Source organism: Silene latifolia, chromosome 5, assembly GCF_048544455.1.
Source record: "Silene latifolia isolate original U9 population chromosome 5, ASM4854445v1, whole genome shotgun sequence".
Lineage (NCBI taxonomy): Eukaryota > Viridiplantae > Streptophyta > Magnoliopsida > Caryophyllales > Caryophyllaceae > Silene > Silene latifolia.
This window is the reverse complement of record NC_133530.1, coordinates 77388644-77406833: the sequence shown is the minus strand read 5'-3', so window position 1 is coordinate 77406833 and position 18190 is coordinate 77388644. Positions and strand designations below refer to the sequence as shown.

Sequence of the window (18190 nt, the reverse complement as noted above, 5' to 3'; positions counted from 1 at the left end):
AACCCTAACACTATATCTAATTTCATCAGTGTCTAAAAAGATAATGTCACCATACTTGATAATCTCATTATTGTTTTTGGGCATAAAACCAATTTAGGTAACCTCTTTGTCAAGAATCATGATTTGCCGATTCTTCCCATTTTCCATATCCTAAAATTTAATCACAATATATGAAATCCAATACTACCTTAACAACACAGATAATTAAGAGTATTCTCTCATAATACATGATATTTTTGTCTGAAATAATACGACGGGATTTTGAGATTACATTATACCCAAATGTGACCACTTTTTTTTTTTAAAAAAAAAAAACCACCATAAATTGTAAATACTAGCTGCATTATTATAGTCACATTTGACCATAAAATGGTCTCAAAACTCTGTCTTACTGTTTTAGACAAATATAGTCCATCTAAAACAAGGACTTGCGTATAATCCAAGATACGAGTAGTAACTAAAAACACCACTCTCTGTTCAAATCCCTCCCTTTCCGAGTCTTCCTTGCACATCCTTCGTGACTGTGGTTTAGCCAGTAGTGTGTGGTCTCTGCTCAATGTCGAGCACTCCTTTTTTGCCCTTGATCTTCAGCCCTGGTTACATGCTAACTGCACGTCTTCAAATCCTTCTTGGAATACTCTTTTCTCCTTTGTTATTTGGCGCCTTTGGCTAAGGCGCTGTGATCTCATCTTTTCGTCTCCCACTCCCATGTCCCCTCTGACCCTTTGCAATACTTCCTCCACCCAGGCCTCTGAGTGGGTTTGCGCTAACCAACGAACTGTTCCTAGCTCCTCCCCGTTTCCCGTTACCATTGTTGCTGCCTCTTGCTACCCTAGTAGCTGGGCCCCTCCTCCGCATGATTGGTTCAAAATCAATGTTGATGCGGCCTTTTTCTCCTCTTCTTCCTTGTGTAGTGTGGGATGTGTGGTTAGGAATAGTTATGGATCTTGGGTTCGTGGATGGTCTACTAGGCTTACTACCCCAAACCCGTTTATTAGTGAGGTGCTTGCCATTAGGGAAGGATTACGTCGCGCTAGTCTTTTTGTAAATAATGTTGTGGTTGCCTCAGATTGCATAAATGTTGTGAATGCTATTGTCAAGGCGGGCTCTGTTTGTGGCCCTTTTGCTAACATTATTCTTGAGTGTAGAGAACTCTTAGCGTTCTCATCTAGCTTGAAGATTGTTTTTGAAAGGAGATCGGCCAACCGAGTTGCGGATGCCATCGCTCAATTTGCCGCCAAGGATACTAGCGACCAAGATGGACGTTTTGATTGGGTTTATGCCCCACCTTTTGTAACCGATCTTTGTTGTATTGATTTTGTAATGGCAACTACGCCTCTTCCCCCTATCCGCCCCCTTGATGTAATTGATCTCTGAACCCTTTTTTCTACTACTGTCATGCTCAAATTTTCCAAAAAAAAAAAAAAAAAAAAAAAAAAAAAAAACCACTAGACATAACAATTAACAACTACTCTAGTATGGTGCAACCTAAAGTGTAACACAAATCAAACCTTAATAAATAAAATAATTAAAAAGACAAGAAAAGTAAGGGAACGCAAATTCCCAAAGCACAATTAGGCACTGAGATTTAGTGACCTCAGTAAATGGTAGATTTATTTGTGTTGTTCCTCTATAGCTAATACCTACCTAGCCTTGTTTTACTGCCTTTGACTTGATACTTTTTACTCTGACTCCCTTTAATTACCCTCTCCCTCTCTCCTATTATTATTGTTATAAAGAGGGCACAGCCACTCTTTGTTTTTGTGTATTATTATTAGGGTTTCATTCTTTCATTCATTCTTTCTCCTAGAGAGATAAACATAAAACCCTAATCAATTCAATATGCAAGTGAAATATTTTGAGGGGAATGTTGGCTGGCTCGAGGCTTTATTATTCATCTCTTCATCTAATCGATTCATGATTATGATTATGATTATGATTATGATTATGATTATGATTATGGTGTTATGATAGGCCTCGGACCAGGCTTCATTCCCCTCAAATAATGTTGTATGTATAAAATTCCCGGTTTTAAATGATGATTCATGTTAAGGGTTTGGTTGAGGGGTATGTTGTCTGGCTCGAGATCATCAAGGTTGTTTCTTCTCTTTATTCTAATTGTTCTACTGCAATTATATACGAGTAGAATAAAATGAAGAATAAAGGAAGCCCTAAATGATTCTCGGACCAGGCTTCATTCCTCTCAACCCTTCAACTCTTTGCTTCTTAATCTTTTACCTAATCCATCATTTCTTCAATATAATCTTCAACAGGTAAGTGTAATTTTACCCTTCAATGTATTCATTCTCAAATAACAATCTATCTTGCTTAAGACCGTCTTAACCTAAAACCTCACACAACCTCCTTTTATTTCGACCTGTATTTTAATCGGGTGTGCATGAGAGTGTCGTCTTAAGTTAAGACGGTCTTATTTTTAGGGGTTATAAAAAAAAGGATATAAATATTTTAGAAAATCAGATTATATTCAGATCTTGCTACAACTTGTAAAGATTTGATGATTTTCATCAAGCTTTATCCAAATTCCATAAATGTGTTAAATTTATTTGGGTAGATATTGTTGAATATTTTGTCAACATTCAAATTCAAAAATGTTTGATTTATTTAGTTTGTAAAGTAACGTTTGTTGTGTTAATTGATTGATATGTAGTTTGATTTAACATTTGATTTGACAAATAAATGTTAAATCATACAGCTCACAAGTCACATACAGCTGGCTCTATTCATATTCATGCGTCTTTCGGAAACTTGTGCAAATTCATATTCATCCAAGGGTTAATGTATTACACTGATTATGTATAGTTACTTTAATTTACTGCTCAAGTAAATTCTTTTACTTCTTCAGAGGTTAAAATTTGAAATGTTTCATCAAAAAATTTACTAGCACTAGTCATTTTTATTTTCACCTTTTTTTTTTCTCAATGCAATGAGGAGAATGCATTTTGGAGTTTTACAAGCAATAAAATAGAAGAATATTATATAATTGTAATTTTTATTTATGGAACGTAATTACTCTTTCATATACGGAGTATTATAGTGATTTATGATTGTCGAATTCCAATCATTTTTGTAACTACAACTCGTTTGTTGTTATCTTGTTGTTGATGATGATGTAATTTGTCGAGAAACCAAACGCAAAAGTGAAAAAATCATGACGGAATGATTAAGAGTATCATTATTAGGGCAACAAATATTTTTGTACGCATAGTTTCTGCAGCTATTTGTATCGCTTCAAATCAAAGAGACATGAAAAATAAGGCCAATTCGACGATTTAGCTTTACAACAATAATACGGACTACTTCCTATCCTCGACTCATTAGTTTATCTTTTTTATTCAAGGATAAACAAATGATTAAAACATACTAGAATTTTAGTCACAAAATGATCTACCATACATGTTTTTAAAAACTAAAATTGTTTATTAAAAACATTAACTACTGAGGCCAAGGTTAGTACATTATATGAGGGTGCGGGGGAGATTCAAACTCATGACTTATTGTCACGATACCTCTCTGACCTACCTCCTTCTTAACTCGTAATCACTAGGTTAAGAACTCTTTGGTTCACTCGTTACTTAGTTTATGAATACAAGTAGCTACATTGTATGCATTACGATTTACAACCCATATCCCTTGTATGCTGCGAAACAGTGAAGAGCTAGCTCTCATTGTTGCTAGGTCTACGTTTGGTTTTAGGAGCTCAGTTACTGAGATGAAATTGTTTTACAGTGAAATTTTTTACCTGGTAGTTTACTTGCGTTTTCTTAATCTCGTCTAAGTCGGTTGCAAAACTAGAACTAAGATTAGGGGATAGAAGTATAATGCAAGTGGAAATTAGGGAGGGTGAACTTGCAAGACAAAAAGAGAAAGTTAGAAAAAAAATTAGAAATTTTAACTATAGATATACATTTATCTAATACGGAGTACTTGACACCCAATTTCAAAATCTAAACACCATTAACAAGCACAAATTCTCATTTGTGACGCATCATAAACTTGAATTACATCTCATAACTGTCTTAAATAACGATAAATATTGAAGGTGGTTAGGAGATGCATGTCACAAGTATCTTTTCGTCACAAATAAGAATAGCTGATTAAAGAATATATGACTATATGAGTAAATAAATTAGAAGAACCATATCAAGTGTAGAGCTATTAATTTAAAGATATTAAGATTGATGGTTTAGTATGGATCCTAATATATTATCGACAGTTCTTTACATTTTATTTTATTTTCTTTTTTTTAGGTGTCCGAATCATTTGTTGCTTTCTCTCGTTTTCTATATTATGTTATCTCTCAATTTTTTGGTTTTGTGCAAAAAATCAACGTAAAGGAATGACTGGAACAGAGAATATCGTATTTCATATATGCATAAAATACTTGTAAAGTAGCTGAGGCTCGTTTTTCGAAAGTTGATAGATGAATGCATTCAAGAATACAATTCAAAAAAAGCTTAACAAAAAGGGAGCAAAATAGAGCAATTACATGATGCACTCAATGAGTGAACCATCTAAGAAGATAGAAAGAGTGTAGTGGTGAACAAAGTTAGATAGTGAATCACACAGATGCATATACACTAAATTGATTAAACCATGCACACAGTATACAAATGTATGGAATTTTGACATTGACAGGATAATATTAACAGATGTTGACAATTAACAATTATGTGTAGTTCTTTAGATCTCCTCATTTGTTAGATTTCATGTATATTGCCATACCCAAAAAGACCAGGTAACGTAGTGACGCCATACTATTAACTCTAAATAAATAAATCATTACAATCACACATACGTTATTGCCTTGTGTATGTGTTTATAACTTCTTTTGCTTATAGTAAGGTAAGAATATTGGATACAACCTTGCTTTTATGATTAGAGACGGATTTATATAAGTTCGACCCTTTGATATTTTTATGTTTTATTTATTAGATCTCTCGACCGGGAAAAAAGTACGTAAAATGGATGAACCACAATTAATTTTAAAATATAATAACACAGTTTTTCTGTAAAAGTAAATTTTTTTTATAGAGAAAGGATAATGTATCGGTCCGTCCATACTTTAACTAAAATCCCACTTGGAGAAATAAAAAAATCATTGAATTTGAGATTAAAATCTCAAGATAATTATACTCATTGTCAATGATTTAACATCCATATACGTTATCATTAATTTACTAAAACCATTTTAATTATGCTAAATTAAACTGGACTTATTTAAGAAATTGAGCTGAATCAATCTAAAATGAGATTAGGTCCCTATTTGGCAAACTATATAAGTACAACTATAATAGTAGTGGATAACGTTTGTAGAATATGATTAGCAGATTTTAGTTGTAGGTTTAATTATCAAATTAAATTAGCAGAATTAAGAACAAACATTTGGTACTTAACAAATCATATGACAATTAATTAGATTATTTTGATATATAAATTGAATATGTTATTACAATATGTTAGTATTAACAACATATGCAAAATAGCAGATTCCGACAAATATGTTATAACAATAGGTAGTCATTTACCAAACTTATGAAATTGGTAGATTAGTTGGTCAATTTACTATTTACGGCGACTACTACTTTTGCCTAATATACGCTTTATCAAACATGGCCTAAGTCCAAAATAAAAAAGTTTACACTCCCTCCTATTCTAAATAAATATCCCATTATTCATTTCCGTCTATTCACAATAATGTCTCATTGTCCATTTTTGGTAAGTGTTGTGTGGTTCAAATTCAATTCCATTTCCGTCTATTCACATAACTGTCCCATTGTCCGTTTTGTGTGGTCTAAACTCACTTTCTTAATTCTTGTGTCATCTTCATAATAGGACAGTTATCTAGAATTGGAGGGAGTATTAGCTTTGAAAAATCCCAAAAGGACAGTTTGGGGAGTATATGAGGAAGAAATGATTATGAAAGAAAAACAAAAGGATGAGGCTGAAAAAAGGGAGACATGACTTGGAAATAGAAGAGATAAAAGGAGGAAAGTATTAATGAAGCTTTTCCAAGTCCTGAAAATTACAGTTACTAACATTAGTAAATATATTACTCAGTTATTAAAACAAATAAAAAAGAAAGAAAAGAAGAAAGGTAGAATGAGTGAGATGGAGAAGTAAATGACGAAGCATCTGACAAAATAAATAAACAAGGGAAGTCATTGGGAAATGAAATGCACACAGTAATATGAACTGACTTAATTTATTTAAGAGGGAGACTATAGAAAGAAAGAAAGAAGAGTTTTATATGTGACGGTTTCAAATGTGATCATTTTAAAATAAAAAATACTTCGTAATTAATTATAAAATATTATCTACTAAATAATGGTCATATTTTTTTTTATTAAAATGATATTTAAGCCTCTCATAATTTGTGACGAAAAAAAGCTCGATACAGATGAGAATTTGGAAAGAAAGAAAGTGAGTATGTACAATTTTACATTTTACATTTAATGATTTACATTGGTTTGTTGTTCAGATGTATCAGCACAAGTCTTGGGGAGTTTCCTTCTATTTCGCTTCTCAGCTTTCTGTCTTTCTTTCCTAAAGGACACCCCCTTTTTGACATTTTTATTTGGAACTCATTATCATTTTATTTTTATTTTTAAGGTTTTAATTTCTAGTGTTATATTTAGGGTTGTTATGCACACCAACAAAAACATCTACTCCCTCCTATTTCGAATAACTCTCTCATTTGCCATTTTCGTCTATTCACATAACTGTCCTATTTGCCATATTTGGACATGTATTTTTACTTTCCTGCCCTTGACTCTTTTCTTTATTTACCATTCCAACCACCCCTAAACCATCATATTCAATACTTTTCATTATTTAACTCTTATATTCTTACCCCTATACAATATTTTTCATTATTATAACTTCATTCCTTAATTTTCGTGCCATTGTCCAAATGGGACAGTTATTCGGAATAGGAGGGAGTATATATGTCTATAGTTGATATTTTTCGACTCATCCGTCAGAGCATCCACAATGGTAAGCTAGTTGCTACTAGCTTACCTTTGCCACATAAAATTTTCAAGCTAGAATATTTGTAAGCTACAAACTATTCAAATGATAAGCTACTAGCTTAGTGTTGTGGCTTAAATGCACCATATGTCAATTACCTTCCACAACACTCTTTTAATTAATACATTTACTTATTTTACCTAGAAAATAAAAATTAAAAATATTTAGTGTTGTTTTAATTGGTAGATTTTTTCTTGTAGGCCCATTTAAGCTATTAGCTCAATAGAGCTACTAGCTCAATTTAAGTTAGTACATGTAAAGTGCTCCAATGGTTAAACAAATAGCTTGAAAACTTTTTTATTTGCAAGCAAGTTCTTTTGCTTAACCATTGGAGATGCTCTCATCACCTCACAACAACAAAAACTTTTTATCACAAAATGACTTTTTGTGAAACTCATCCATAGTTGATGAGTTTGACGATGGGTTTGGCACACAATTTTGGAGTTTTTATGGAGTATTTTATTCTCTTTGCTTGGTGAACCCAATTCAATTGTTATTGTGAGAAATTTTTGAGAAAAACTTATTGTTGCTGTTATGTAAAGCTTTTGGGAAAATTTTTATCTTATGATAAAATGAGATGGATTGGTTGGGAACCCACGAAAAACAACAACAAATTTTTGTTGTTTTGGACGCTCTAAAGATACTTATATACTCCCTCCTATTCACTCATTTATTCCTTCTTTCCGTTTTCATGATAGTCGGATTTTCTTCCTTCTTTCTTTTTTTGGAAGGTTTTGTGTGGTCCAAATTCAATTATATGTAGGATAAAGTGTTTTGTGTGATCCTAAATCACTTTCTTATTTCTTGTGCAAAATGAAAGGGGAAGAAATGAGTGAATAGGAGGAAGTAATTAGCTTATACTTGAGTGACATTAAACAAAAGTGTAGTGGCGTTATCACCGCCTTATATTTAAGTTATTAATCTTAAAGTAAATTCTTTAGTTATACATTTCAATGAATCGTATTAAACCTCTCAAATTATGACTCAACCCATTTTTTACAGTGTTCAGAACAATAGTAAATTATTGCCCGACCCAACCCAACCCATTACATTTCAATGAATCGTGATACAAACATGAGACATAACACAACACGCAAATTTGGTTTTCATGCTACGGAGTGTTTATTTGTGCATCATGATTCATGCATTCACAGCAAATACCTGATAATCAAATTCATAAAATATAGGAAGTTGGAATGCGCATACAAAGAGGGCCGAGGCTTAATAACAGATGTCCTAAATCTATCTTGTTACCCGTAGAATTTGAAGGTAAGCCTACAGTGTTACAGTAGATAAAATAAACTGAAAATTTACGTGATAACCCTAAATTTTGCCACTTTGCACATGGTATCCAATATTTTAAGTTTGTGTATATGTTACTCTTTACGTTTTATTTTTATGTACAACATGTCCTTTTGTCGCTCTAACAAACTTCAATTCAGCATAACCCATGAACCGGAATTCGGAATCGGACAAGTTTTTATTCTACCCACAGTTTCTTGTCATAATCTACGATTTGAGAAATAAAAAATTGTCGACTGACATTTTCTAGGTTTTTTTCTCACTAAAACCTAAAATCGACCATAACTTCGATCTTAAATTTTCGAATGATCATTTTTTGTTTTATCAAATTATAGATCTCGAAGAGATAATCAATATATAAAAATAAATGGTCGATTCCGATTTTTGGTTTACAATTTATGCTCAATTGAAGATTCGAATAACGATAAAAAGAGCATATTATACTTGAAAATTAAACTTCAAGGTGCACAAACTTAAAAAGTTGGTTACCGTGTCCAAAATAACATAGTTTAGGGGCACAATGTGAATTTTCCGTAAAATAAAAATAGCTTTATTATTATTATAGAGTTACTATTTACTAGTGGAGTCGGCCACAGAATCAAAGGATTAATAGAGACACTCATTTTCCCGAATAATTACATATCCTACCTCCGCCAATAGATTGTATAAAAATTTATATAAGTCTAATTTACGGAGTACAATTATTAACATATTGAACCATTTTCATGCCCTTATTTTTTTACTTATTTCCAAGTCACAATGACTCAAATTTAAAATAATCATGCATTTCTCATTTTATTTTCGCCTTTAAACATTTCTGTCTTAATTGGTGACGAGTCTGACGATTTTTGCAATACTTTATACCAACAACATTATTCTCTATAGTGTTGCCTTGTGACCGAGAGGTCACGGGTTCAAGTCCTTGGAGTGGCCCCTTATAATGGGATCTTTCCCCGAATCCTCGCCTAACGAGGACACCATCGTGCACCGGGCTACCCTACTGTTAAACTAGTCTTATTTCAGACAATCAATTAAATTGTCTTCACTAATAATCTTTCCTAATTGGACACTTAAAGTTTGAAAAAAAAAAAAAAAAAAAGTATCAGGACTCGATGAAATCCATCAAATCCCAAACTTGTATGAATTTGAATACAACTTGTCTTTAATGCTTTGCCTACTGTTAGTTCTACAACTTGTCTACTGTTTTAAACATTGTCTCCTCTTCATAAACCAATCTTCCTCTCCTTTATCTCTTGTATAATTTGGAGTTCAACTTTTACCATTCTTCTTCTAAATCTACATGTTTTATGATGGCAACTACATTTTTCAAACTACTAATAAGGAAATATAGGTGGTGAATAGTAATTAGTTGCTTTCTATTTTTTGATGTCGGCTATTAACTTTTGTTCCTCAATCTACTTTGAGGGGGAGGGCTTTGACTGCATGTTATCAGAATCTAGTTTGGAGCTAGGTTGAAAAAACCAAATTACGGTCTAATTTAAGACGGGTATATTAATCTTCAATTCAAAATGAGTCAAATAGAATAGATGGTATAAAACTATAAACACATAATATAAAAATCAGCAAATAGTTTGTTTCAGGGGTGATGTCTGACCCGTTTTAATTTTAAGACGAATATGTTATACTCCGTACTTAGACATGCTACCAATTGGTTAAAAAGTTTTAACAAATGAACAATTCTTTTGAAAATATACCGCTTGATCTTTGTATACATCATGAACTCATAAATTGAGAACTCCATAGGTAAAGGACCCCAATAACTTCACGGATACCCAAGATGTGTGAGTCTAGTGGAATTCCAGGGTAACCTCAAAGCCTCCTAAGGAGGAATTGCGAGGTCCTGGGTTCGATTCCCTAGATGAACACTTTCCTAGGGACCTGACGCCCGGAGAGGGAATAATCCCCGCGGGAAAGAACTCACATGGTACAGTTAGCAGGGGGTCTCAGTATCCGGGAGGATCCAACCTCCTCGTCATCAAAAAAAAAAAAAAAAAAAAAAAAAAAAAAAAAAAAAATAACTTCACGGATAAAACAATTATTACTCCATGGGACAAATGCAAAAACAAAGTTAATGGGCCAAGCAATGCTAAGAGCTGCATTTAGCTGCTCACCAGAAATTCAAGGGTATCGCGGTCATTTATAGAAAAAATCCCAGGATCAGCTCATTTTATCCTTGGAATTATTCAGCACCCTAGACTGTTTTTTGCGCGCCTCAAAAACGGGAGTTCAGACCCGTAACCTGATATCTAAAGTATTTTCATTTTACACAAATTCTCATTTAAGTGTAAGACGGGTCAATGCAAAATGCATAGGCAAAAGCATCAAAGTTATCTTATATATATAAGTGATACGATACTTGACTCGTTTTAATAGTAAAGTGGATACATCCTTCTTAAGGAAGATTAACAGAGTAACAGTATCACACTATCAAGCATGTGGCATATGATATCCGTTCTTCACTACGTACTGAACAAATAGGTTAGGCAGTGCATTGGACTAAACAAGCATGAATGTCCTAAAACAACAATGAAAACTGTCAACAACTAACTAGTAATTAAGCTCATACAAAATGTTTGTTGCTTCAAGAAAGATGCGGTTAGTTTAATACCCAGCCAATTCCCTAATCTTCAATTTGACTTTTTGTCTACTCAATTCCCATAATTCAATAAGCCTGACATTATTCATGTCAGAATTTAGCTGGCCAATGTAACCAAATAGTATTACATAATTGAATCCCTACTTAATCAAAATAATGATCTGGGTTTGAAACCCCGTCAACATCAAAATCGCCCTTCTGGCTACCTTTACACACACACAAAAAAAAACAGGATCTAATCTCAATCTATACGCGGCTAATGCGGTCAAAACATCAAAATTTTCGTTACATTCCTATGGGCCAAAACTATACCTTAGTTGATTCCGATTAGTTTTGAAATGGAATCATTAGTATGGCTAGGCAATGACTATATCAGTTAAGCTAGCTTACATTTGTACCTTTTGTACCTTTGCTTCTCGAAAGGAGGTTGGTTTGTTGAAATAAGATGACGAGGAATGAATATGAGAAAAACAGGTTGCCAGAATTTACACTAAGAGAGACGAAGGGCTATCTGCTCAAGTAGCACTCTCTTCTGAGAGGAGTTGATGATGCCTTTACACTCGGCATCTAGTAAAACATCTGACATTACTGCAGCTGCATAAGCTCTAGGTTCCTCGGAGACCTTCCTTAACATAAACACCTACAGAACACAAATGACTAGAGCATAAGATGCAACAACTACTACATGTATCCATGAATAAAAAAAAAGTGGGAGATTTTTAGAGCCCCCCTAATGAAAACCAGAGCAGTAGAACATTATGGGTGTGAGCTAGATTTAGGCTGAAGGGTAGAGTGGGCGAAGCAGGGCGGGGAAGAGAGGGGAGCATGGGAGGAAGTACCTACGTTTGACATCAAAAACAGAAATTTGATATTAAAGGCCATACGGAGTCAGGTCTAGGAATTCCAAATCAAGCATAAATGTCGACTTATGTCACAAAATGCTCAAATCAATCAATTAAAGACGTGTCCTCTTCGTCTAATGTTCTCTAAACTGAACCAAACCGAATTGAATTTATTTAAAGCCAACCAAAATGACGTGTTAGTATGACAAATAAACTGGACTGAAATCATTAAAGCTGAACGTCGTTGAATTTAGTTAAGGTGATTTCTTTTAGATAATGAGAGCAAAACCAAAGAAGTTATATGCAGCTAACGAGCGTTAGCCAAATTAAATAATATTTCTCTGAACACCTAAATTCTGTTGGCAGTGTCCCTCAGAAGAAGACATGTGAAAAGAAAGGGAGTCTAAATTTCTGTGGTTCACATCATACCTGGTTATGGTGTGATATTTCGAGGCAGCCAGGTTTCAAAATAAATGGTTCTCCATCAATTTGAACAGGGAAAGGACTAGAAATATGTATTCTTATATATTTCCCTTGGGCCAATCTTCTCGCCTGAGATAGTCCAACCTGTGCGGACAAGAAAAACATCAATGCTCACACAATCTGTACTTATGCCACATGGAAAAGCAAATAACAAATTGGAGGAACAATTGAACACGCACAATGGAAGATATTCAGGAGAAACAGACAAAGGGATTTCAGAGGAATACTTATATTATGACACTTAGTTTATAACATGGTCTGATACACAATACTGGAATATTATTTTCTACAGTTCACAAGACTAGAAGCTCCTTTTAATGACAATGAGGAAATGTTGATGAACACCACGGCTACTCAACAAATATTTTTCTTACCCATTCGGAAACATCATTATTTTTTTGATTTTTAGGTAAATAAAATAAACATTCACAGATGAATCACTACCTGAAGTTTCCCTAGGTGCCATGCTCCAGAAACACAAACAACCTCAAGCATTTTATCATGCATGGACTGACGAGTGAAAACATCATCATGCTCACAATCATTCTGCCAAAGGTCTACACCACCCATGTAGCTACCAATATTAAGAACAATTAATCCTTCAGCATCCTGGAAATGTGGGTAATAAGCATCAGAATTCTGACCGCCAAATTTCTGATAATATACAAAAAGGTAGTTCCTACTGGCAACATTGATTTTTGCTTCAGAACATGTCACCAATTACGGAGTACCACGTACCTTAGGAATTGAAATGTCTTTCCCATCAACTTCAAGCCAAACTTGCCATGGTAAATCAGCACAAGCTCTGTCCATCATATCTCTGGCGCCTTCCCTGGCATACCGCAACTTATTCACAAACTGCCACAAACTTCTAATTAATACACATTATTAACTATTAAACATTTAAACTAGATTTCTGGTTCCTTTTCCTTTTATGTTGCCTGATTTATATATTCAGTTAGACTTTCTTAACATGCTATCAATGAATGGTACATGAACATCGAGTTTAAAGTCTCATGTGCAGCTCAACTTTGATTTATTCGGTATGCACTAGCAAAAATGGGATTGATAACGTTTATGCCAGTCTTAGAAACAGCTAAGTGAATTTTTAGGAAGGAAAGCTAGTAAATGGTTGAAATTTATCAGGTAGGCATTGACAAGTCACGAGTGACAATCTTAACAAAAACAAGGACCTGCATTTTAGTTTTCAACAAAGATGTGCCACTGAGGCACAAACTCAAGACCATAATTAAAACTGCAAGATGAAAAAGAACATCACAGTTCACAGTTCAGGATGAGCGAAAATTTTTGGACGAGACAGACCAGACACATGCTCACACAGAACTCTTATTTTACTTTTTGGTTGTGTGTGTGTGGAGCTTGAGGGATGATACTGCATAGCAATGAGTGGCTGAAGTGTGTGGATATGTGGCTACCTGACTGTAATACTTCTCAGGATTTTCCTCTCGATTGACATGAAATTCATATGCAACTTTTGCATCACACCCAATACCTGAAAAATTGTTTACCGATAAGCGTTAAAGTAACAGCAAAATAAAATAAAATAAAAGTAATGGAGTTGATAAATAAATACCTAGATAGTTCATCATGAATTTGGAGCTAGTTCTATTGGGATCCTCAATTGAAGTTTCTTCTTTGATATCAACTTTCCAGCGATCCAAAACTGTGACCGCTGCATGATTGACATCATGCAAAACATTGCTTAATGCAGGTCCTTCAATTTTAGAGAAACCTCCTCCCCATTGTAGAACCCTTGAGAGATCATTTCCCGTACCCAATGGAAGAATAGACACAGGTGGAGGTGACTCAAACTTGAACTTCTCAATCACATCAAGAACCCAGGCAACAGTACCGTCTCCACCACATACTAATACTCTGAAGTTTGGCACATTGCTAAATAACTTCAAACCAGCCTCAGGACCTTGGGAAGAATTCAATTGAAAAACCTGCAATAGAAAGGCGGTATTAGATAGATAATACTGAAAGTAAGTTGATATCAAACCCTAAAGTAATGCACAGAGGGATCAACACCAAGTTATGAAGGTTACTGCGAGATCGAGATTTACCATGCCTAGTTAAGTGTCATAACTCATGGTATTAAATCTCAGCCGCTATACCAAATTACATCCCAATTATCAAGGATTTAAAGATTACCGCAGTCCCCAATCAAGACACAGCCCCATTCGAGGCGGCATCGGCCACATTTAAAGCACAATACCTAAGTTCTAATGTCAAAATGTAGTCAATAATGACAATTAAAGTCTACTTCAAAGTTTTAATGTCCTAACACAAGCTAATATCTAAAGCTTCCCAAGAGGAATGACAGCACACGGCACTAGGTATTAATCGCTGGAAGTTAATATTACAATAACTTTCACTTTAAAAGTGAAGGCTTCAGTTAAGACTCCGTGGTCATTACCTTCTACAACATGTCATAGTTTCCCGAGTTGGTCCTGATCATAGAACATCTGAAATTAGTATTGGGGAAAAGTAAACCCAATTACTTCAGAAAGGGGGCATTATATGAGTTGAGGAAGGTTATTTTCTTATAATAGTAAAAAGCCATCCGAGACTCCAGGATATCCATCACTTGGATAGGTGGACAAAGTAACAAAAGGATACATGTTGACATAATAATTCTCCATGACTAATATGTACTATGAACAGAACAAAATTACCTGTACAGGATTCAACATCATATTCAGTCTCCTTCTTAGAGATGTCCCATGCTGGGCACCACTTCTGGTGTTGATAAAAACCAAGACAGGTCGAGCATCCTTTGGCAAATCCACAAGCTTGTACTTCTTCGCCTGACCATACGTAACTATTCCACCCTTCTTCATAATAAATCCAGTATTAGGTCCCTTTAGAGCTTGTGCTTTGGCATTTCTTGACAAAAAGTCCATGTTTTTTTCACTGTAACATTTTTTCAAAGAAGCTATGCCATTAAGCATGTAACCAATGGGGGAGTCAGGAGCATCCTGAAACTTGACACTAAGAGAGCGAGCTGTTTCATTTTTGCGGTGTCGTCTTTTTCGCATTTCTCCGCGAATAGAAGATGCCACAAGCTCTTCTCTAATAGAACTTAATCCCCTCATGGATTCTGCATCAATTTCTTTCACACATAAGGGGGAAAGAATAATCTCTCTCTGAGGACCCAAATTGCACGCATCCCCTGTTTCTTTAGACATCTTAGTGTGACATGTGACATGTATGAGGCGCTGACACCACATGCAGCTCCATGTCGGAGAAGCATCAAGTAAAGGAACACCACAGGGCTCATCACAGTAGAAACAGAATGCAGACGTATCAGGATTATCATCCATCGTAACCCATCTTTCTGACCAATGGTGTTGCACGTGGCTATTACCAGCTTGGGCAAAACATTTACAACCCTTAGCTGCATACTGTGAACAATAAAAATGAGCTGCTACACCACAAACAGCACAGCGGTGAACAGGAGTGTTCAGCACAGCCTTTGTGTTCAAGGTTTGTGAAATGGATAGAGAACTCAAACAAACACAGCACGTAGATGGCTGTTCACTGCCGCCATAGTCTTCTGCCCATGTATGATGTGATAAAGGTACATTTAGCTTCTTCAATGCTTTTTTCTTAGCTCTAGCAGCAGCTTTAACCCAATTTAGAGAAGTTCTCCTTTGCCATTTAAGGCATGCGAACACAATGGCCAAAAGTCCCAACGATCCAGTAACTAGCCATCCGAAAATGACAGGACCAAAAGCATCTGACATAGCAAATAACCTCGAGATCGAAAAATCAAAATCGAACATGGTGCTTTTATCTATAACATCAGTCTCTGCTTACGAAAACAATGTACAGAAATTTCTACAGCAGACGGCAGGCAGGACCTGAACGCAGTAAAACCTATATAAGATTTATAAGAACATAATATTCACATCTTCTTCAATCCGATCAAATGTCTGCAAAAGAAAACACCGATTTCCAACATAATTACCATCCGGTTTCCTAGGACAAGGCCTTTCTACAACTCAGCTTAAACATGCAATGGCGCATTCATCTAGAACTCATTTATTATTTCCATATCTTTCAACTCCATGTCATGTCACAATTTCAACCTTGTACTTTGCATGAAAGAGAAATTAAATACCTAAACCAACTAACCAATATTATACTCCCTCCATCTGGTCATCTGTTTACCTTTGTTTTTGGCATGAAGATCAAGGAAAGAGGAGGAGACCGTTTGTAGTTGTAATTAATGGATGACAAGTGGGTAATAGTGCAACTGGATGACTAAATTACCCATCAAAAACCATCCTAATATAGAAAGGCAATCAGATGAATGAGACATCCTAAAACGGAATAGGGAAACGAATGACCCGGACAGAGGGAGTAATCACTTAACCAAATACTGTAAGTTACTCTTTAATTTTCTTTTGCTTTTACCAGAGACACCCAGTTAGGAAACTAAGGGGGATTAACAAGGGCGTTTGTCCCGTGAAAAAAAAAAAAGTGAAATATTTACTTCAAAACTTTCGAAAAATTGAAATATTTAACTAGAACTTTCGAAAAAAAATTGATATAATTACTTAAACTTCCAAAAAAATTGAAAAATTTACATTCCCCTAATTCCAAATCCGGTTCCAACACTGGAAATATTAACATAAAATTTTGAATTTTCTTTTTTCTAATTTACCTGATTAAATTATTATATTAGTTCATCCCTGATATTTTTCGCCCCCTAACTTGAAATCGCGGTTCCAACACTTGATAACAATTGCATCCTCCAAAGTTCCAGTTCCAGCCACATGCTAACGACCTAATATAGAAATTTACAATTTTAAATTAATTGATGTCATCATAACCCGTCTAAAAAAAATGTGACGATTAACCTAAAACCATGATCACATTGAAATTCAATTCAACAAATAGTTAAGAAGACAACTGCATCAAAGCTAGGTATATACTCATAATCTAACAATTACGCAACAATATCTCATTTCCGAAATTCTCAACAAACATAATCAGCAAAACGAACAATTACATTTACAATTCAACAATACATCAAAATCATACAGCACATACAATCATTAATCTCGATATTATTGCAAAATCATACATCAAATATCATAATAATTAGAAAAAAGAAAGCGGGAAAAAGTGAGAGGAACCTTAGGAAAGAAGGCAATGCGAGAATAAAGCGTGGGATGAAGAAAGCTCAAAGGATGAATCAAAAGAAACAAGGGATATATTTTTAGTGGAATTCTAACGGAAAAAAAAGTGTCACCAAATAATATTATAATATTATAATTAAAATAATGATTGTCAAGAGAAATTGAAATGCCGAAATTGAGGGGCTCATGTGGGAGAAGAAAGGAGGAGAGTGGCAATAAAAATGTTCAACATTTAGCATTACTACACGACGTAGCGGACGCTTGCAACACGGTGTGCCTTTTGGGTGTGTGGGGAATTTTTTTCGCAAAATAGTGTTTATTTGACAAATTATTTTTGTTTTAAATTATTTGGGGTCAATTAGTCCACGTTATCAGTTATAATTTTTTTTTGGCTGTTGTCAGGGAAAGCCGCGACTTTATTCTTTGTCACTTGGGCAGAAGTGGCTGTAAGTTGGCAAAATAGAGAAATGACAAACCCGCGGACTACACCGACTTTACCCCTTCTCACCTGAACGCTCTAAGTTTTTTTATAGAGTGAGTCATAAAGTCGTGGACTGCACCCGCGGCTTGGGCTGCTATGTACAAAAAATGTGGGAAATGGGTGTAACTTTTAAATAGCATAATAGAGAGTAGTCGTGACTTACATCAACGACTTTTACTGGAAATTAGAAAAAAGCAGTCCGAGAAACAATCTTTCTAACCATTTGTAACACCCCCATAAGTCGGGA

The 18190-nt window shown here is 34.7% G+C and overlaps 1 protein-coding gene and 1 long non-coding RNA gene across 3 annotated transcripts; one reads left to right on the top strand and one right to left on the bottom strand.

The window, feature by feature from the left end:
• The first annotated feature begins 1941 nt into the window (after positions 1–1941).
• LOC141656168 (uncharacterized) lies at positions 1942–3071 on the top strand. Its single transcript, XR_012548397.1, has 2 exons — positions 1942–2273; positions 2714–3071. It is a non-coding gene; the product is annotated as an uncharacterized LOC141656168 (long non-coding RNA).
• An 8005-nt stretch (positions 3072–11076) lies between these two features.
• LOC141657598 (diacylglycerol kinase 2-like) lies at positions 11077–17697 on the bottom strand. Of its 2 annotated transcripts, none has more exons than XM_074464882.1 (9): positions 17460–17697; positions 16985–17107; positions 14991–16250; positions 13886–14258; positions 13728–13804; positions 13030–13149; positions 12736–12900; positions 12238–12375; positions 11077–11606 (listed from the first exon to the last, which is right to left on the bottom strand). In XM_074464882.1, the coding sequence occupies exons 3-9, from the start codon at positions 16098–16100 to the stop codon at positions 11457–11459; spliced, it is 2133 nt and encodes a 710-aa protein (XP_074320983.1). In that variant the 5' UTR covers positions 16101–16250; positions 16985–17107; positions 17460–17697; the 3' UTR covers positions 11077–11456. The 2 variants fall into 2 exon arrangements, with proteins under 2 accessions (XP_074320983.1, XP_074320984.1); XM_074464883.1 differs by having other exon boundaries at positions 14991–16178; positions 17460–17650.
• Between the last annotated feature and the right edge of the window lie 493 nt (positions 17698–18190).